This window comes from Oryx dammah, unplaced genomic scaffold, assembly GCF_014754425.2.
Source record: "Oryx dammah isolate SB20612 unplaced genomic scaffold, SCBI_Odam_1.1 HiC_scaffold_19, whole genome shotgun sequence".
NCBI lineage: Eukaryota > Metazoa > Chordata > Mammalia > Artiodactyla > Bovidae > Oryx > Oryx dammah.
In genome coordinates this window covers 42942189-42964055 of record NW_024070203.1, presented here as the reverse complement: position 1 = coordinate 42964055, position 21867 = coordinate 42942189, and the positions used below count along the sequence as shown (strand labels likewise).

The 21867-nt window shown below is 36.7% G+C and overlaps 1 protein-coding gene across 2 annotated transcripts in view; it reads right to left on the bottom strand.

Moving 5' to 3' along the window:
* Positions 1–21867, bottom strand: part of LOC120878638 (serine/threonine-protein kinase Sgk3) — a 111436-nt gene that overhangs the window by 18225 nt on the left and 71344 nt on the right. For both annotated transcript variants that reach the window (XM_040261320.1, XM_040261319.1), the window contains exons 4-8: positions 18249–18321; positions 12725–12800; positions 8235–8322; positions 4845–4894; positions 2337–2394 (exon numbers count right to left, since the gene is read on the bottom strand). In XM_040261320.1, the coding sequence (XP_040117254.1) occupies positions 2337–2394; positions 4845–4894; positions 8235–8322; positions 12725–12800; positions 18249–18321 (345 nt within the window). The remainder of the gene's footprint in view (positions 1–2336; positions 2395–4844; positions 4895–8234; positions 8323–12724; positions 12801–18248; positions 18322–21867) is intronic.

Genomic DNA, 21867 nt, shown 5'->3' with positions numbered 1-21867 from the left:
TCAGTTAATGAAACAAAATATAAAACCTAGAAACAAGTATAAAACAAAATCTAGAAACAGATCTAAGACATATATAGACACTGGGTGTATGATGGAGGTTACCCTGCAGAGTAGAAGGGAAAGAAAAATCTTTTCAATGAACTGTGCAGGACCAGCTGACATTCATGAGGAAAAAAGTGAAGTGTGACCCCATGCCTCACATTATATACATTAGATAGATCCATTTGACTCTAGGTCCAAATGTGAGCTTTCCGAAAGACAATGCTGTCTGTCTTTAACAACAGACTATCTCTAACATTCCAACAGACTGTGAGCATTTTGAGAGCAAGATGCACTTCTACTTTTCTATAGCTTATTTTAGCACAATGCCCAGCGTGTAGCAGGTGGCAAACATATATTTGCTGAATTAATGAACACACATGGGTTTAATTTTATGGTCACAGTTTCTGGTCTCTAGGGAACTCAGAAAACAAACTAGATCTAGATACTGGAAGCTATGAATATAGCACACTATAATTAAACACATACATATTTATTTTTACTACAGATTGAAGTATAATGCAAAAAAGGAACTTAAATACATTTGATGATTCTGACAACTTTCATCTATGATGTTTCTGGCTTTAGGGATTCTTCTTGCTTGCTGTGGCATACTGTCAACTTCCGTGATTCACTCAATATTCACTGCATGAAGAGGGACAGGGGTCTCAAACTTCCCTTTCCTTCTCCAACTGCTGTTTACACAGCTGCTCACTGATGTCTTTATGGCCTCAACTTAAATAATAACTCTTCAAAGAAGTCATCCTTAGGGACTTCCCTGGTGGCCCAGTGGTTAAGAATCCACCTTCCAATGCAGAGGATGTGGTTCAATCCCCAGTTTGGGGAACTAAGATCCCATGTGCCATGGAGCAACTAAGCCCATGCCTGCAACTAAAGAAGCCCCTATGCATCAGTGTAGCCAAAATATGTATGCGTGTGTGTATATATATATATATGCATAAAGCTATCCTTGACTAACTCACCTAAGTAGGGGCTTCCCCTCGAATGCCTACTTTCCTGTCTCTTCGCTCTAGTCTTCCTCTCCTGCACAGCTTCATTACTGCATGTAATTATTTACTTGACTGCATATTTTTAATTGACTATTTCCCTCAATAGGATATAAGCATCACAAAGGTACAAAACATGTCATTTTTGTTCAATACTATCTAACAGGGACCAGAACAGTGCTTGGCACAGAGGTGCTCAACAAAATAAATACTCATTGAACAAATAAATTTTAGGTTAGAATCTGAGTAGATGCCTTGTATCTTGAATTATTCTGTCAGTTCTTTGAAGGTAGAGAAAGCATCTTAATTCTATATCCTGCATATCAATAAGCCCCATGGTATCCCATATATAAAGCATGCATTCCCCTATAAACTGGTACAGCCACCATGGAGATCAGTATGGAAATTGCTTAAAAACTAAAAACAGAGCTACCATACAACCCAGCAATCCCATTCCTGAGCATATATCCCAAAGAAAACTTGAATTCAAGAAGATGCATGCACCTAATATTCATTACAGCCCTATCAGCAATAGCCAAGACACAGGAGCAAATTAAATATCCATCCCATTGATGGAGGAATGAATAAAGAAGACGTGGTACAAATACACAATGGAATAATACTTAGCCATAAAAATAATGGAATAATCCCATTTGCAGCAACATGCAGAGACCTAGAGATTGTTATACTGAGTGAAGTAAGTCAAAGAGAGAAAAACAAATATTGTATGGTATCACTTTTATGTGGAATCTAAAAAACTGGTACAAATGAATCTATCTACAAAACAGAAACAGTCACAGATGTAGAAAACAAATTTATCAGCGTGGAAAGGGCGGGGGAAGATAAACTGGGAGATTGTGATTGACATAAATACACTACTATATAAAAAATAGATAGTAAGAACCTAGTGTATAGCACAGGGAACTCTATTCAGTATTATGTAATGACCTATATGGAAACAGAACCTCTACCTATCTAGATTCACTTTGCTGTACAGCAGAAACTAATACAACATTGTAAATCAACTATGTGTGTGTGTGCTTAGTCACATCTGACTCTTTGTGATCCCATGGACTTACAGCCCACCAGGCTACTCTGTCCATGGAATTTTCCAGGCAAGGGTACTGGAGTGGGTTGTGGGTTGTCGTTTCCTACTCCAGAGGATCTTCCTGACTCATAGATTGAACCTGTGTCTCCTGCATTGGCAGGTGGACTCTTTACAATTAATTTTTAAAAAGCATGCATTTTTAAAGTACTAATTTACTGAAGAAAAAATAAAAATACTCTTACCTTGCCAAAGCTGCCTTTTCCAATAACTTTTAAGAAATCAAAGTCTGTTGGTTTAGCACTGAAATAAATGAAAAATGACAAGAATTAGCCTCCAAGAAAACTGATAGGATGTTAACTTTTCAATAGTTTTTAATACTTCACTCCTTAATAAATAAATCTTGGGTACACTTCAGCATGAGAACTCCAGCCTTTACACTGGTAGGACTTCATCTTTACTATAAAAAAGGTAATGAGTGAATGAGTGATAGTCACTCAGTCATGTCTGTCTCTTTGTGAACCCATGGAGTGTAGCCTTCTAGGCTCCTCTGTCTATGGAATTCTCCAGGCAAGAATACTGGAGTGGGTAATAATGAATAGTAATGATACCTACTTTCTGGTTAGATAAGAGATTTTGTCATTTTATTTAAGCTTTGTTAAGTTTGGCTTAAGAAGGGCTTCAGTAATAGACTTTTTGGGAGAAAAGGTCTATCTATCTATCTATGATCTGTCATTTCACTTTTATTAACCATAAACCTCACAATATTGTTAATAAGGAAACTGAATGACTAGATAAATTAGTGATATATTTCAAGGACTAAGTAGTCTGGAAATTATTATGAAAACAAAGTTACTAGTAGGAATACCTGGTGAAATCAGTAAGAAAATTTTCTGATGGAGAAAAAGTCACCACACTGTTCTGCACACTACCTGCATGTTAAAAATAAAAGAACCCTCTACTTATTCTAATAGATGGTGATGTAGAAAAACCAGGAATCAAGAAGGCAGAAAGAATACTATGACTGCCTTTTTATTTATCTTAACCTCAGGTTAAAAGCAGCACTATGTGTAGGCAAAAACAGATGGCTGCACAAAGTTGAACTTAAGTAGCCAGAAGAGCTGTTTTCTTTAACAGAGGATGAATTCCTAAATTGGACTAGGGGGAGTGAAATGACTCCATTCACATTTTAAATGTCCTTCACTTAATTACCAAAACAAAGTCAATACAAACATGAGAGTAATACCAGGTCCGGGTTAAATAATAACAGGTCAGGATTACGGAGATAAATACTTAACTAAGCTTAGGTGTTTTTCTTCTTCTAGAACTTGCTCTTTGAACTACTTTGTTCTCTAATGATATGCTGAAATACTGAAATAATTTTTTGAACAAATGTAATAGTTAAAAAACAGGCAAATCCTTCAAACACAGTAAACACACCGAGGCCACAGCCAAAGTCCTATTGTTAATTGTTGGTGACAAACCCTAACTGGAAGCAACTCTCTTGCATCCACCATACGACTGAAACTGCTCATAGAAGTCACCGGTGACATTAAATTCAACGGTCCATTCTCAATTGTCATCAACCCACCCTATGAGCAACGTCAACAGTTATTTATTCCCTGTCTTTATCTGCTTTTGCGATACCACATTGCTGGTTTCCTACCCTGGTAATTATTCTTTCTTTAGTCTCCTTTATCACGTCTCCTGTCTATACTCATTGGGCTTCCACGGTGGCTCGGCTGGTAAACAATCCACCTGCATGTGGGAGACCTGGGTTCGATCCCTGGGTTGGGAAGATCCCCTGGAGAAGGGAACTGGCCTGAAGAATTCCATGGACTGTACAGTCCGTGGGGTCACAAAGAGTCGGACATGACTGAGCGACTTTCACTTCACTTCATACTGATTCTCTAAATGAACCAAAAGGGTGAGAGAAGCAGCACAGTGTGCTGGGCTAAGACAGTATTCTTTAGAATTAATCTGGTAAGCCTGGAAGGATAATAATGAGGACAGCCACACTACACTCTTCTTGTAACCCACAGCAGTCATCACTCATCTGTCAGGGTCCTCAAACTGAGCCAGGAAGTGGCCTTGAACTCCTCTGTATCCCAGTGAACTGTTGGAGTTGAACCTTAAAGTGAAGCCTACATTTGCCACTCCTGGTGTTCTCCAAAATGTTTCCCCTGGGTTCAAATAAATATGGGACTATGGGAGAAACCAGAAAAAAAGTAAGTTTAATAGCTTTTCATATGCTGATTTCCATCAAGTCTCCTCTGGACCAAGCTGGCTAACAACCAGGGCTGTACTGATGACACTGGGTACCAGGAGAATATCAATTAGGCCTGCACAGATGTTTTTGCCAGAGTACTTCCCAAGTGCCTCCCAGGACTTTTGTTCCTCTGGGAAATATAGTCTACTCATCTTACACACACACAGACACACACACACAGACACACACACAGACACACACACACACAGACACACACACACACACCAGGAAAGTGACAATAGCAAAACAGCAGAACCCAGCCCCAGCCAACTATCTGTGGAATAAAACCTCCTCAGAGCTCTACTCTAACAAAGAGAAGCTAGAGCAGTGAATCAGAAAAGCGTATGACAGTACAACAGTCACTGTAACCACAGTTCTATTTCACAGGCTTCCAGTTAAACTGGTATAATTATGTACATCTGCACATTTACAAAAAAAGATCTTCCTCAAATCCATTTAGACTGTTGAAACAAATTAAACCTACTGAGGATTTCCAGATGGTCCCAGGTTGATGTTCTGTGAGGTAGAGAGTAGCTGTTGAGATGGAAAAAAAAGAAAAGAATTTAACATTCTTACTGGAGTTGCAAAGGTTATCAGTCAATGGATATTTCTGAAGTAAAATACAAATAACTGTATCACAGATATTTCCCATGTTAAACCTAAAGCTTTAATTCTCAATAAATACATAGAGTCTTGGAAAGATACACAATCAATATAAACAATCATTTTAATGATCGATTTCAAGAGAAGTTGTAAGGGAAAAGGTAAGGCAGAAATCAAGCTCAAAGATGGCAAATGAATGAAGTAAACTGCAGAAAGCTCCTTAGAAGAGGCGAGCACTGAAATAACAGTTTAAGAGGAATCATTTTTTTTATATTAAAAAACTGGTTAAAATAGCTTTTGTTTTTAAATTTTCAAATATTTAATAAGCTATTATTAAAGATAAGAAATGATAATGTGATGATGATTATAACAGCAAATGCTGGATTAAAGTTTTAATTTGGGAGGAGGTAAATTTACTTCTAAAGCAAGCACATGAAGAAAAACCAAGAGTGCTTTTCTCCCTAATCCCACTACTGTGATAGTACCTAATTTTTAGATAGGTTTCTCTTATTATAACAGTTAGCAAAGTACATTTAATCTCTCCTATTAACTTAGAAGCAAATCTTTACTCACCTATTAATATAGTATACCATAAATCAACTTAATAAAATTTTAGCTCACTAACAATTAGCTAGAAATTTAACTCAAAATCCCAAAAGATTAAACTAGTGATCCTTTTACAGTGAGCACTTTTCACAAAACCCAAATGGAAGTGAATTTTGCTTCAAAAAATTCACTATGAAATTCTTAATATATTCAAAGATAAAATCAGAGATGTCTCAAATATGCACATTTACCAGAGCCCTATACAATTCTACGTCATGTAAGACTATATAAAGTAAGTTTTAAAAAAATTCTCTTTAATCAGAATCAACAATTTTATCTAAGCAAATTTCTTATTAGAGCAATACGTCATATATATTCCCACTTAAATTCATTTGCAACTTACAATCTCTAGAAAACAAGTTGTTTTTTTAAATTGAGGGCAAAAGGTCTAAAGTATACATTTCTTATAAAGTAACAATGTTGGCACCAAACTGATACATTTCCTATAAATTTTAATTAAAAAGTAAAAAAATAAATATTTACAAGTATAAGATGAAGCAAAGATTTTTTTTTTTTTTTTTTTGGAGAGGTTCTTTCTATTGGTATTTTAAAACAGCAAAAGATCCTAGTCCAAGTTCCAGATTTTATGGATGAAACAAGAAACAAAATCTGGATCTAAAGTCAACAGAGACAGAACAGGAGCCAGAACCCAGCAATTTCTCTTAGTCTGGTTCTTTCTTCAAAAAGCATTTTCCTACAGCAGTGCAAGATAGTCTTCACATGACCTACACCTACACACGCTCAACATGACTAACAAAGAAAATCATGGTTACATAAATTTTACTCCTTAAAATTTTTTTTGAATAGTAGTAAGCTGTCTTTAAAAGTCCATACTAACAAGTAATTTGATTACAAATACTTCTAGCACCTCCATACAGTCTTGGCATTAACTTCTAAAAACTGACGGTGCTCACACTGTGTAAATTTGCATAAAAAGTTTTATACCCTGATTTCATTTAATGGTATGTCAAAACTTAAAATAATATCATCCTTAGAAATATTTTTTAAATGTACAATATATAGGGACAATCACTATTTGATGAATGTTCAAACTGATTCTAACTTTTCATTAAAATCATACTAAAGTGAACATCTCTGCTTTTTTCTGTGAGAAGAGTTGTTTCATTTATATCAACTCCTAAGTGACATGAATTATTTTCATGTTTGATACACTTTGCCAAATTGCTTTTCAAGAGCTGCATAAAATGATAACACCAGTAAGGCCCAAGGACGCCCATCTTACCTTACCCTTATTAGTCCTGGTATATTTCAGTTTCTTGACATTTTTATTAATTTGGTAGAGGAATAAAACCTGTCATTTAAAACTTTTATTTGCTACTGGCATCAAGGTTGAACATTCTCCCATATATCTGTTTACCAAGGGTCATTTCTTCATGGTCCTGTTCCTTTCATCTACTACAGTCTTAAATATCATTCTTTTTGAAAATACATTTGTATGAGCTTTTTTTTTTTACACAGATATTTTTCCTTCTTATGCTTTATTTACTATGTTTTCCCAGCTGGTTATTTCTCTTTTGATCAACTGCACATATATGAAATTTAAATATCCTTTTACATTGTCCTAGGAGCAACCCTGTCACAAATGTAAAGAGTTAAACCTATTTTCTTAACTGAGGGCCCTCTTAGAGAATCAGAACTATTTTCTAGTAGTCATGTCTATTTTTCAAATGAAGATTTTATCTGTGGGTAATGACATTACCTTTTAAGTCAGAAAAACAGCACCATGACAAAATTAAAACATTATAAAGACAAAACTGTACATCTCTCATTTTCATGTATTTTCATACCAATAGTATGAATCAATTTTGAATTATAAAGGTATTATCATATTTATAAACACTTGCAATTATACTCTTTTTATAATGTACTTTTAACTGCTATATAATAATTCTGAGTTAAATTATGATAATTTATCTTTCTAATATAACCTTTTAAAGTATATGTTGAAAATGTCTTCATAAGGAAGCACAAACTTACTATATCACAATTCATTAAAAAAATAAGAATACCTATTCTTTATTCAGAATACATATTAATTATGTGCATATAAATACAGCAATAAAACTTAGTCAATGCCAACCAGCACATATATATTGACTGCTCTACACATCAAAACCTGACAAAGCAGAGAAAGAGGTATGTAGTGTTCTGGTTGAAAAGCCCTCTTCTGCTGGTCAAAATTCACCATTTCAAATTACAGTGATCTTGATGAAGATACATGATGATCAAAAAGTATGATATAAAGTTAACAGAGCAGAACACAAAACTTTATAGGCTGTGTAATTAAAATCAGGTAATTTTAAAAATTCATATATTAAGAAATCTTTCATATATGAGAAAGAAAATCACTGAAATATTAAAAACAGGTCAGGTTGTTGATAATAGGGATATTTCTAACTTACTATTTTCAAATCTTTAATTTACATTACTTTCTGTTATAAAAAGTACTCATTTTATCAATTTTACAAGAAACAGTGATCAGTTAGAAGTATACACATTTGTTTTTATGTTTTCTACACAGTAGAAAATCTACAATGGAGGAAATTATTTTAAGTAAATGTGGCTCCTAAGGTTGCCAATAATTTCATCTTTGGGGAATGGTATTTTTTTTTTTTCTGTTAAAAAATACAATTCCTCTTACTACCTTCTGAGTACTTCTTTCATCCTCATCCTCAGATGGATCTGACTGATGTTTTGGACTGTCCATTTGAAGGAATGCTCTGACATCTGGACTAAAAACAAAAATTAACTTTATTATGACTGCATTTCTACAGCTTTTCTCTGTTTAACATGAAAACAAAAGTAAGCATTGTAGCATTTGTAGTAAGAAAGGCAAACAAAATCCAATAATCATTATTGTATTGTAATAAGCAAATTAATTTTTAAAAACAGGGAGTCCAATAAACAAATGGACAAAGGTTCACAGAAGAGGAAAATCCAAATGGTAATGAAATTTAGGAAGATGGCCAACTTCACTAATTACCAGGAAAAAACAAAACAACAGTGAGAAGTCATTTTATGTGCACTAACCAGAAAAATCTAGAAAGATGCATAAAACCCAAGTTGGCAGGGATGAAGGAAAAGGAACACTCTCACGTACTGCTCATGAGAATGTAAAATGAGGCAACTTTTCTGAAAAGCATTTTGGCAATATTTGGTTAAACTGAGTATACATTTTCCCTGGGGCCAGAAATTTTAGTTTTAAGGATAAACTACAGAAAAAAATTATGTACAAGTTCAGTGAAAGACATATAACTAGGAGACTCATTGTCATACTCTCTATAGCTGTGAATCAGAAGCAGAACAGCCATCCACCACTAGGGAAATGAGTAAGCAAGGTACAGTAACTGGCTGCAAAGACGACTGACCAGCCAGCAGCCAGAAACAAGGAACCACAGCAAAGCACCATTATGTGTACACATTAAACACTCAGACACAAACCAACAGTCAATCAATATATACCCAAAGACTTGTAACAAACCTGCTGAAGTGGGCATCAACAAATGGACATAAAAGAGGAAAGAAAGTAAAAGTCACTCAGTTGTGTCCAACTCTTTGCAACCCCGTGGACTATCAGTCCATGGAATTCGCCATGCCAGAATACTGGAGTGGGTAGCCTTCTCCATCTCCAAGGGATCTTCCCAACCCAGGGATCGAACCCAAGTCTCCCACATTGCAAGTGGATTCTTTACCAGCTGAGCCACCAGGGAAATCTGAGAATACTGGAGTGGGTAGCCTATCCCTTTTCCAGCGGATTTCCCTGACCCAGGAATAGAACTGGGGTCTCCTGCACTGTAGGCAGATTCTTTTCCAACTGAGCTACCAGGGAAGCCCATAAAGAGGAAATAAGACTGCACAGATTAATGACAATCCTGAGGAATGGTTAAATCTCTACATCTGGGTACCTCCTCCTAAATTGTTCTTTTTTTTTTCCTTTTAAAAAGTTGAGATATATTAATCCCCAAACGCTAATTTATCTTCCCTCTACTTCCCACCCTGTTGCTATCCTCTCTGGTAACCATCAGCTTGTTTTCGCCTATTTCTATTTTGCCATCATTTCATTTGTATCATTATTTCAGATTTCACATATAAATTCTATCATATTGTATTTGCCTTTCTTTGTCCGACTTATTTCACTTAACATGGCAATCTCTAGGTCCATCCATGTAGCATTATTTCATTTTTCATGGATGAGTAATATTCTATTATATATATACATACACACCCACACACATATATCACATCTTCTTTATCCATTTGTCTGTTCACGGACATTTAGGCGGCTTCCATGTCTTGGCTATCGTATATAGTGCTGCTGTGAACACTGGGGTGCACATATCTTTTTGAATTAGAGTAGTCTCCAGATATATGCCCAGGAGTGGGACTGCAGATCATGAAGTAACTTCTTTTAGTTTGTTAAGGAAACCTCCATTTGGGAGGTTTGGGATTAATATATACACACTACCACTGCTGCTAAGTTGCTTTACTTGTGTCTGACTCTGTGCGACCCTAGACGGCAGCCTACCAGGCTCCCCTGTCCCTGGGATTCTCCAGGCAAAAACACCAGAGTGGGCTGCCATTTCCTTCTCCAATATACACACTACTATATATAAAAAAGATAAACAACAAGAACCTATTGCATAGAACAAGGAACCATATTCAATATTGGGGTGCTAATAATGTTCTACTCCTTGGCCTGGAGGGGGTGATACTCAGATATATTCACTTTCTCATAATTCATTAAGCTGTACAGTCACAATTTGTGCTCTTTTCTATTTGTGTTATGCTGCAATAAAGCTAAAATATTTTTGTTCATTTGCATTTTTTAAATAGATAAGGAAACATTCAGTTTCTCTAGTAATTAATCAGCCATTTGCATCTGTTAATGTGCTCTGTCTATTTGGAGGGTGGTTCTTAAGTGTGTATTATCTGCATGAGCTCTTTTAGTAAGTATATTTATCTGTTGTCCTTTACTCACGGGAAACTTTTTATATTTTTGGTTTTAAATTTTACTTGTAATTTTTGGAGGTCAAAAGGTTTTATTAATCAAATTTATCAATGTTTTACTTTGTAACATATCACTCACTGCCAATATGCTCAGAAAAACGTTTCCTATCCACAGGTCAAAAAAATAATAATATTTTATTTGAGTTCTAAAATTCCATTTTAATAGATGTTATCTTAAAAATAACCTTTTCTCTACTAACGGAAAGCTACTTTTGAAGTGCTTTTTCCACACATAATAAGAATAGGCATATAGTAGGTGTTCAAGATACATTTGCTGATTGGCTTCTCTTTCTGTTTTCTTAAACCTATACTATTTTTATAACAGTTTGATGTTCAAATGGAGAGTGTGAAAACTAACAAAGTTCCATTAACAGAAGAGATCCAGAAAACATGAAGTGTCACTTTTTATTAAAAAGAAAACATCTGCTAAACATTAAATTGAAAAATTTAAAAAAAAAATCTCTTGGCTATTTAATCTGGGGGCACTGGAAAAATCCTCTACTTTAAATGGAAGAGGTGCATATATATGAAAAAGTCTATTGGGCTGTATAATTAAGAATTGTGTATTTTATAGTATAATGTTAAACTGAAATAACCAAATTGGTTTCAGTTAAATTTCAATACCAAATGTAACATCTTTATAATACCATACTTCAAGATCTAAAATGAATACTTAAAATTTAACATACACTGTCAGAAGTTCTGTGTAACAGCATTCAAAATACCAGCAGAAATAATAAACATCACCACCATCTATTCTATACTTACTCCATGTGAAGTTCTGTCAAAGGAGACAAATTCTATTAGCATATGAATTTCAAACAAGACAGAAATATGTCAGTTCGAAGTAATCTCAAGTGCATTTAATAATAATTAAACATTAGAAAGGTAGGGCTTCCCAGGTGGTTCAGTGATGAAGAACCTGCCTGACAGTGTAGGAGACATGGGTTTGATCCCTGATCCAGGAACATCTCACAATAACATGGAGCAACTAAGCCCACTCAGCGCGCTACTGAGCCTGTGCTCAGACCCTGGGAGCCTAGCTACCAAAGTCTGTGCCCTAGAGCCCGTGACCCACAACAAGAAAACCACTGCCACAAGAAGCCCGCACACCACAACTAGAGCCCTCACTCTCCACAACTAGAGGAGAGCCCATGCAGCAACAAAGACTCAGCAGAGCCATAAATAAATCAGTACAAGTTAAAAATAAAAACTAACTTTTGTTTTTATTTAGAAGGGGAGATGATCTAAGCTGAAGATAACACAAATTTATCTGAGGGAAAAGGCATAATGTTTAAAAAATAATTATACAAAGAGCCAAGTGATAAAAGGTTCTTTGCTGAGGAACACACAAGACACATAGGAACCCTGAATTCAAGGATCCTACCCAGTTCTGTGCCCCTCTGCCACCTGCTCCTCCCTGCAGAGGCCAATCTCAGAGCTACAGCAGGGGCTGACCTTCTCCGGACCCTCATCTTATCTGTGAGCATCAGGGGAAAGGAAACCCAGAGCACTGGGCTGAAGACCTTGGTCAGAGGAGGTCCAGCTCCAGTATTTCACTAATTTAGTAAATTAAGTTAAAAAGGAGGTCAGAGCACCTGCTCAGAAGATAGAAATCCTTTATAAATGGTAAAGAACTATAAAATAGTAATCTCTGTTACAAGGGTAACAGTTTAAAAATACAGACCTCCTGTGTCGTGACTCTGAAAAGTCTGTTAAAAGCATGGGAGCCAATGCCTCTGGAAGGTAAGGGTAACACTCATTTCTCCTTTTATCCCCGTTTCTTCTTTTATTCCCACACAGAGGTACATGAGGAAATGCTTTCTCAGTGCATGAATAAATATAGCATCAAATAATCAGCAAAATGTTTTAACTGTGCAAAGTCTTTTCAAGTTAAATCTATAAAACAAATACAAGTACAGTAGGAAGAAACAAAGTAACTAGGACCTTGAGTTGATGGAGGGAAAAGAAAGTAAGAACACCAGGTGGAAAATTCTTAGAGGATTAAAAACACCAGGGGAAAAATGCTTGAGGAAGATTCCACAAAAATATACAGCACAAAGTAACATTCCACAGATCTGAGGCTGGGTTTCACTGTATCCTCAGAACACAATGACAATTACTTACTGGTTGTAAAGCTCTGGATGCCTAACTAAGTTCTGAATGAATTCATTCAGTCCTGCTCTTCTCTGTTTAATAAAATCTGTTAAGAGAGACAATACTATTAGGACTATTTACATCAGGCTATAATTATCATCAATACAGTTATACAAGAATAGACCAACATAAGAGAATGAATTTTGATTAAAAGTTATTTCTTAATTCATACTTCTTGATATCAAATAAGGAATAAATATTTAACAAATATATTTTAATCTATAAAGATGATTATAACATTAAAATAAAGCAGGTAACATATTTTGTTGAAGAAAATTCTCCCCCACAAAAATGCCTATTTTAGGTTCTAAACAGACTCACTACAAAACCTGGAGTCACCACTTTGCTTTGTCCAACTCCTTGTATACTTTCAGGTAATGAATAAGAATTAACACTATAACACTGATGGCTGAAAAGTCGTACTAACTTAAATATACACAAACAAAAACCAAAAACAAGCGAAATTAAGAAATACTGAAATCCTTGCAAGTGGGAATGATGATTAACTGGTTAACTGACTATTATGAAAACTCTGCTGCTAAAAATAGGTTTTTATCTTGTATAAACTTATTTCTCTTCAGAAGTTAAAACTGAGAAATAAAAGTGTTTTCTAAGAAAGTAACTGAAGACAAGGGTCATGCCTTTAAATTTATTTTTATCTCTAGCCCTTAACACAGTGTCTTGGAACATACTTAACTGATGTTTGCAAATGAATAAATAAAACACCAAACAAATGATTACACATTTTAGCATTTGTCATCTCTAAATCTCATATGCCAATCCTTATCTAACTTACATCATTTTTGTTCCTTTGTAATTTTATGTTTCAGTGGTAAAGATATCCTTTTTACAAAAGTACCCCAAAAGTAATTTATATATTGATTCCAAGATCCAATCAGCAAAAGGTTTGATATTAAACTATTCAGAATATAAAAAAGTATATACCTAACTCTGTGTGTACTCTACAGAAGATCCTTAAATTCAAAGTGAAATTTTAACTGTGCAAAGTATAGGCAGTTCAGTTCACGCTCATGTCCAACTCTTTGCGACCCCATGGACTGCAGCACGCCAGGCTTCCCTGTCCATCACCAACTCCTGGAGCTTGCTCAAACTCATGTCCATCGAGTCAGTAATGCCATCCAACCACCTCATCCTCTGTTGTCCCCTTCTCCTCCTGCCTTCAATCTTTCCCAGCATCAGGGTCTTTTCAAATGAGTCAGTTCTTCTCATCAGGTAGCCAAAGTATTGGAGTTTCAGTTTCAGCATGATTCCTTCCAATGAATATTCAGGACTGATTTCCTTTAGGACGGACTGACTGGATCTCCTTGCAGTCCAGGGGATTCTCAAGAGTCTTCTCCAACACCACAGTTCAAAAGCATCAATTCTTCAGTGCTCATTTTCTTTATAGTCCAACTCTCACATCCACACATAACTTAATGGAAAAACCATAGCTTTCACTATGTTGGCAAAGTAATGTCTCTGCTTTTTAATATGCTGTCTAGGTTGATTATAGCCTTTCTTCCAAGAAGCAAGCATCTTTTAATTTCATGGCTGCAGTCACCATCTGCAGTGATTTTGGAGTACTGTTTCTATTGTTTCCCCATCTATTTGCCATGAAGTATTGGCAGAAACAACCCTAAATTCTGCCTCAAGTACGTAAAACTTATCTTACAGAGGTTGGTAACCACCAAAATAAAGTGAAAAGAAAAAGGAAATGACACATACGGACTTAAAAGTTGCAGATAAGAACTCACAGAGATGTGTGGGAAAACTCTACATGGTAGCTGTCAAACACTAAGTTAAAAGAGCAACTTCTTTTTTCATGGTCTTATTATCCCATCTTTGGCTGGTAAGGGCTTCCCTGGTGGCTCAGAGGTTAAATCATCTGCCTGCAATGCAGGAAACCCAGCTTTGATCCCCAGATCAGGAAGATCCCCTGGAGAAGGTAATGGCAACCCACTCCAGTATTCTTGCCTGGAGAATCCCATGGACGGAGGAACCTGGTAGGCTACAGTCCACGGGGTCGCACAGAGTCGGACACGATTGAGCTACTTCACTTCCTTGGCTGTAAAAGCCCCCATCAATTGTGCTCCTGTGTCCTTTTGATAAAACCTCAGTCAGTATTTGTACATAGCTTCTTTGCTTTCAGGCAAGCTGTCTTAGGGTATCTTGCACATTTCCTGCCCAGCACCTGGAAATGGCAATTTTCCATGGAATTCTGGTTCCTTTAAAGGGGAAATGGTATTTAGATGGATGCTAAGGGTGTTTGCTGCTCCTTGTTACTGTTTTTAGGCATTTCCAGGGGAGAGGGCTAGGAAATGTGTACTGTTTTAGAAAGGGAAAAATAAATTGTGACTTCATACTATATTCCCAAATCAAGTTTAAAAATCACAGGATTTTTTAATATAAATTTATTTATTTTAATTGGAGGTTAATTACAATATTGTATTGGTTTTGTCATACATCAACATGAATCTGCCACAGGATTTTTTTAACTTAAAATCTCCGGTTTTATATTTGTATCTCTTTCATCTTCTGCTTAAAATTTTGATAACACTAACATAATCACAAAAGAACAACTCTACATAAATTAACAATAAGATCATTGAATGCAGAGTAAAATTGCTTTGTGTGCTTTTTTTGCCCTTAGCATATGTCCCATGAGGAATATACAGGTTAATGTCCATGTTTTAAAGTCATTTAAAATAATTATTCTCTATGTGTTTCACCACCAATTAGGTTATAGATTTTTTCCTTGTTTTTTTTTCAATTGTTGGAGACCTCCATATTATTGCATTTATTTTTGCTTTTAAATTGCTTGAAATATGCAAAGCTATGAACAAGATTCAGCCAGAGGCGTCTAATGTCCACCTCTGTTGTCTTCAGTTGACCTCTCCTTGAAGTCATCAGTTTTCAGTTTTTGATTTATTCTTCCATTATTTCCTTTTGAATATTCACATCCTTTCCTACACAAAAAAACATACAGTGTCCACATCTGCACCTTGTTTTTTCCGCTTAACCAGGTATTCTGGAGATCACTTCACAGTAATGTACAAAGAGTTTTTTGGTTCCTTTTCCCAGATGCATCATATTCCAATAATGGAAGGCTATTTCAGTTGTTTCCAGTTTTTACTATTAAAAACAGTGCCACAATCAACAGTCTTATACATATATCATTTCCTATGCAGCTTAGAACAGATCCCTAGAAATGTGATTTCTTGGTCAAAGTGAAATGCATGCTAGTTTTGCTAAATATTACCAAATTTCATATGGTTGGTACCACTTTGTATTCCCACCAGAGAAACATGAGAATGTCTATTTCCCTAAAGCCTAATTAAATGAGCATTCTATCAATCTTTGCTTTGTTGAGAATAACTTGGGTTTTCCAAAAATCTATGGCATGTAGTCTATTTAACTGTTGCCAAGTCATATAAAATATGCTCATGACTGATTTCCAAATGTTCAATAAAAATCAATTTTTAGTGTCAAATAATTAATCCACAAAAACATCAATACCACAAGAACGTGTCTGGTATTTTGCCTTTAACAATGAAATAACAGTGTTGAGGGTCTTTATCCCTTTGCCTTCTTCCCTGGATAAAATGATTCTGACTTCAGGGTTTAGCTCCACAAAACTCTAAACCTACTTCCAGTTTCATATTAACCACTAATATGTGGTTTGAGTCACCTTAAGTGTCTTTCTGCCACTTCAAATTAATTAATTCTCTCATTCCCCCAGGTCAGACACATCAGTTGTCTCTGATTCTACTCTCTCTCTGTCTCCTTTACCCAAGCAATCACCAAGATTTTTTATAGGTTTTTCATTAAAAGAGTTCTTACATCTGACTCAATTTTTAGCCCCATTTCCACCCTACTTGCAGCTCTCATTCTCTAACTGGAGGACTCCTGGAATATTCCCTTCACCAGCCTCCCAGTCTCTATCTTGTCTTCCCTCTGCTGTGCATACTGATATATACACTGTGGGTTTCACATTATATTGCCACTTTGCTCAAGTAACTGCCCTCCACAATGTTTTTCAACCCATGCTCCACAGACATACTTCCCTGCTGCACCAACAAAGCAGTTCCATTTTTATTTGTTCTACACATGACAGTTTCTGCATAAGATTTCACTATTCTGCAGCTAAAGAGAATACAAGAGAACAAGAGCTCAAAAGTCACTGGTCTACAGAGTCAACCCATGGAATGTGTAATCTGACAGTGTTGTGCCAACTCAATCTTCTATTAATGAATTCATGTAATATTTATTGAGAACCAAATATTTACTAGGCATCACAAATAAAAAAGATAAACTATCCACCTTCTTACAATCTACACCCAGATAAAACAGACTGGTAGGACAATAAAGTGTGCTAAGTTCTCCCAAGAGGAAAGTAATCTACATAAAATAGGAGAAGTGAAAAAAAAATTGGGGAAATGAGAATCCTTTCCAATCCAAAGGTTCAGAAAGTATAAAAGAATAAAGCGTCTTCAGTTGAGAGGATTACAGGGGATTCCAGCAGCCTGGGGCCAGGAGGGGAGTCAGTTTTAATGAAGGCAAGAATGTGAAAGAAATATGAAAAAGATGGAGGGTAAAGGAGTTTGTTCATCACGGGCAGAACTGCACCGAGTATGGTGAAAAGGTCTGGGAGACAAAGGAACAGTGTAAGGTCAGGCTGTAGAGAGGAAGCAAGAGAAGTGGTTTGACAGCTCATATCCTGAGTAACAACCAAGAAAGCAGACACTCAGGAATCACAGGTCTGATGGTTACGAGCAAGTTAGCTGAGGAGGCAAGATGGTGGGGAGGGAGGAAACTCGATAGCTTATCAGGATCCACCTGTGGCATAGACACATGACTTTACGTATGGAATTTCTAGTGGATAGAGATTTCTGTCTAGTAAGTAGACATTTGTGTACTAGGTTGATTTCTTAAAGTCTAGTAAAAAATTTTTTTTGCAGTTGAGGCTTCAGACATACAAACAGCCTCCAGATTTCTGAGATCCTATGTGACATTAGGCTTCCCAAAGGTCAACAATAGGATACTTGGTATCCCATTCAAAGGCCTGAAAGGTGCCATGTACAGAGCATACATTTAGTAAATGTTTCTGGATATAACAAGGAATGCCTCTCATGGTTAGGAAAGTACTGCACATTATCCTTAATGATTAACAGATTTATCTGAAGCCAGACCACTTGAATTTAACTTTCAAATCTGCTATTTACTAGCTGTATGTGAGCGTGGGCAAATTATCTAAAGTGTGCCTCAGCTTCCTCATCTATAAAATAGTGATGATGATACCAACCTCCAAGGGCTGCTGTGAGTAGTGAATGAATTAAAACATATCAAGTGTTTAAAACAATACCTGGTAATCAGGCATACAGCCTGAGAACCATCAGCTTTGCAGAGTTACACTACTATCCAGGGCAATGAATATGTTAACTGCTTCTTCAAACTTTAACATTACTCATAGCTGGTCTAAGAATGTACTGCTTACCTGGATCAAAATTATCACCAAATATTCTCTTGGCAGGAATCTTCAGGGCCATAGCAGGAAATTGTTTCCTTAACTAGAATTGAAAAAAATAATATTACATAAACTTATTACATAGGTCTTCTAGTTATACACATGCCAAAATAAAATACAATGTAATTTTCAAAAAAAAATCCACCATAAAAATCCATCATACTTTTAAGTATATCATGATTAAGTGTACAATATTAAATTATGCCAATAAAATACCATTAATCTGGCTAATTCTCTTTTGTCCCAGTAAAACAATTAGTATCTTTGTGACCTTGGATAAGCTACCTAACATCTCTGTGTTTCAGTTTTCTTGTGGAAAATGGGGATAACCTTAGCACTTATAGATTTGCTGTGAGGCTTAAAATCGTTTAAGTTAAGTACTTGGACAAGAACCTGGGGTACAGGTTTTGAATACCTGTTACTCCCTGTTTATGATGTCAGGAAACGTGACTTTTGTGTTCTAACAGACTGGCAATTGTTTCCTGAGAAAGCTGATGGATTTTCAATTTCCTCTGCTCAATCCTTCCTCCTGTTAATATTCTAACACATTTGTCTCTCAGATTTGCCTATCCCCAGAGAAAAACAACTTGGTCCTGAAGAAGTTCAATTTAGGGCAATAAAGCCATAAAAATGGGTAAATGCTTATTTTTACTATAAGCTTGACATCAGTTCAGTTGCTCAGTCGTGTCCGACTCTTTGTGACCCCATGAATCGCAGCATGCCAGGCCTCCCTGTCCATCACCAACTCCCAGAGTTCACTCAAACTCACGTCCATTGAGTCAGTGATGCCATCCAGCCATCTCATCCTCTGTCATCCCCTTCTCCTCCTGCCCCGAATCCCTCCCAGCATCAAAGTCTTTTCCAATGAGTCAACTCTTCACATGAGGTGGCCAAAATACTGGAGTTTCAGCTTTAGCATCATTCCTTCCAAAGAAATCCCAGGGCTAATCTCCTTCAGAATGGACTGGTTGGATCTCCTTGCAGTCCAGGGGACTCTCAAGAGTCTTCTCCAACACCACAGTTCAAAAGCATCAATTCTTTGGTGCTCAACCTTCTTCACAGTCCAACTCTCACATCCATACATGACCACAGGAAAAACCAGAGCCTTGACTAGACGGACCTTAGAATATACTACCTAGGTTGGACCTTTGAATATACTATCTAGGTTGGTCATAACTTTTCTTCCAAGGAGCAAACGTCTTTTAATTTCATGGCTGCAGTCACCATCTGCAGTGATTTTGGAGCCCAAAAAAATAAAGTCTGACACTGTTTCCACTGTTTCCCCGTCTATTTCCCATGAAGTGATGGGACCGGATGTCATGATCTTCGTTTTCTGAATGTTGAGCTTTAAGCCAACTTTTTCACTCTCCTCTTTCACTTTCATCAAGAGGCTTTTGAGTTCCTCTTCACTTTCTGCCATAAGGGTGGTGTCATCTACATATCTGAGGTTATTGATATTTCTCCCGGCAATCTTGATTCCAGCTTGTGTTTCTTCCAGTCCAGCGTTTCTCATGATGTACTCTGCATATAAGTTAAATAAGTAGGGTGACAATATACAGCCTTGACGTACTCCTTTTCCTATTTGGAACCAGTCTGTTGTTCCATGTCCAGTTCTAACTGTTGCTTCCTGACCTGCATACAGATTTCTCAGGAGGCAGGTCAGGTGGTCTGGTATTCCCATCTCTTTCAGAATTTTCCACAGTTTATTGTGATCCACACAGTCAAAAGCTTTGGCATAGTCAATAAAGCAGAAATAGATGTTTTTCTGGAACTCTCTTGCTTTTTCCATGATCCAGCAGATGTTGGCAATTTGATCTCTGGTTCCTCTGCCTTTTCTAAAACCAGCTTGAACATCAGGAAGTTCTCAGTTCATGTACTGCTGAAGCCTGGCTTGGAAAATTTTGAGCATTACTTTACTAGCATGTGAGATGAGTGCAATTGTGCAGTAGTTTGAGCATTCTTTGGCATTGCCTTTGGGACTGGAATGAAAACTGACCTTTTCTGTGGCCACTGCTGAGTTTTCCAAATTTGCTGGCATATTGAGTGCAGCGCTTTTCACAGCATCATCTTTCAGGATTTGAAATAGCTCAACTGGAATTCCATCACCTCCACTAGTTTTGTTCATAGTGATGCTTTCTAAGGCCCACTTGACTTCACATTCCAGGATGTCCGGCTCTAGATGAGTGATCACAGCATCGTGATTATCTGGGTCATGCAGATCTTTTTTGTACAGTTCTTCTGTGTATTCTTGCCACTTCTTCTTAATATCTTCTGCTTCTCTTAGGTCCATACTATTTCTGTCCTTTATCGAGCCCATCTTTGAATGAAATGTTCCCTTGGTATCTCTAATTTTCTTGAAGAGATCTCTAGTCTTTCCCATTCTCTTGTTTTCCTCTATTTCTTTGCATTGATCGCTGAGGAAGGCTTTCTTATCTCTTCTTGCTGTTCTTTGGAATTTTGCATTCAGATGCTTATATCTTTCTTTTTCTCCTTTGCTTTTCGCTTCTCTTCTTTTCACAGCTATTTGTAAGGCCTCCCCAGACAGCCATTTTGCTTTTTTTCATTTCTTTTCCATGGGGATGTTCTTGATCCCTGTCTCCTGTACAATGTCAAGAACCTCATTCCATAGTTCATCAGGCACTCTATCTATCAGATCTAAGCCCTTAAATCTATTTCTCACTTCCACTGTATAAGGGATTTTATTTAGGTCATACCTGAATGGTCTAGCAGTTTTCCCTACTTTCTTCAATTTCAGTCTGAATTTGATAAGAAGGAGTTCATGATCTGAGCCACAGTCAGCTCCTGTCTTGTTTTTGTTGACTGTATAGAGCTTCTCCATCTTTGGCTGCAAAGAATATAATCAATCTGATTTCGGTGTTGACCATCTGGTGATGTCCATGTGTAGAGTCTTCTCTTGTGTTGTTGGAAGAGGGTGTTTGCTATGACCAGTGCATTTTCTTGGCAAAACTCTATTAGTCCTTGCCCTGCTTCGTTCCGCATTCCAAGGCCAAATTTGCCTGTTACTCCAGGTGTTTCTTGACTTCCTACTTTTGCATTCCAGTCCCCTATAATGAAAAGGACATCTTTTTTGGGTGTTAGTTCTAAAAGGTCTTGGAGGTCTTCATAGAACTGTTCAACTTCAGCTTCTTCAGCATTATTGGTTGGGGCATAGACTTGGATTACTGTGATATTGAATGGTTTGCCTTGGAAACGAACAGAGATCATTCTCTCGTTTTTGAGATTGCATCCAAGTACTGCATTTCGGACTCTTTTGTTGACCATGATGGCTACACCATTTCTTCTGAGGGATTCCTGCCCGCAGTAGTAGATATAATGGTCATCTGAGTTAAACTCACCCATTCCAGTCCATTTTAGTTCGCTGATTCCTAGAATGTCGACGTTCACTCTTGCCATCTCTTGTTTGACCACTTTCAATTTGCCTTGATTCATGGACCTGACATTCTAGGTTCCTATGCAATATTGCTCTTTACAGCATCAGACCTTGCTTCTATCACCAGTCACATCCACAGCTGGGTATTGTTTTTGTTTTGGCTCCATCCCTTCATTCTTTCTAGAGTTATTTCTCCAC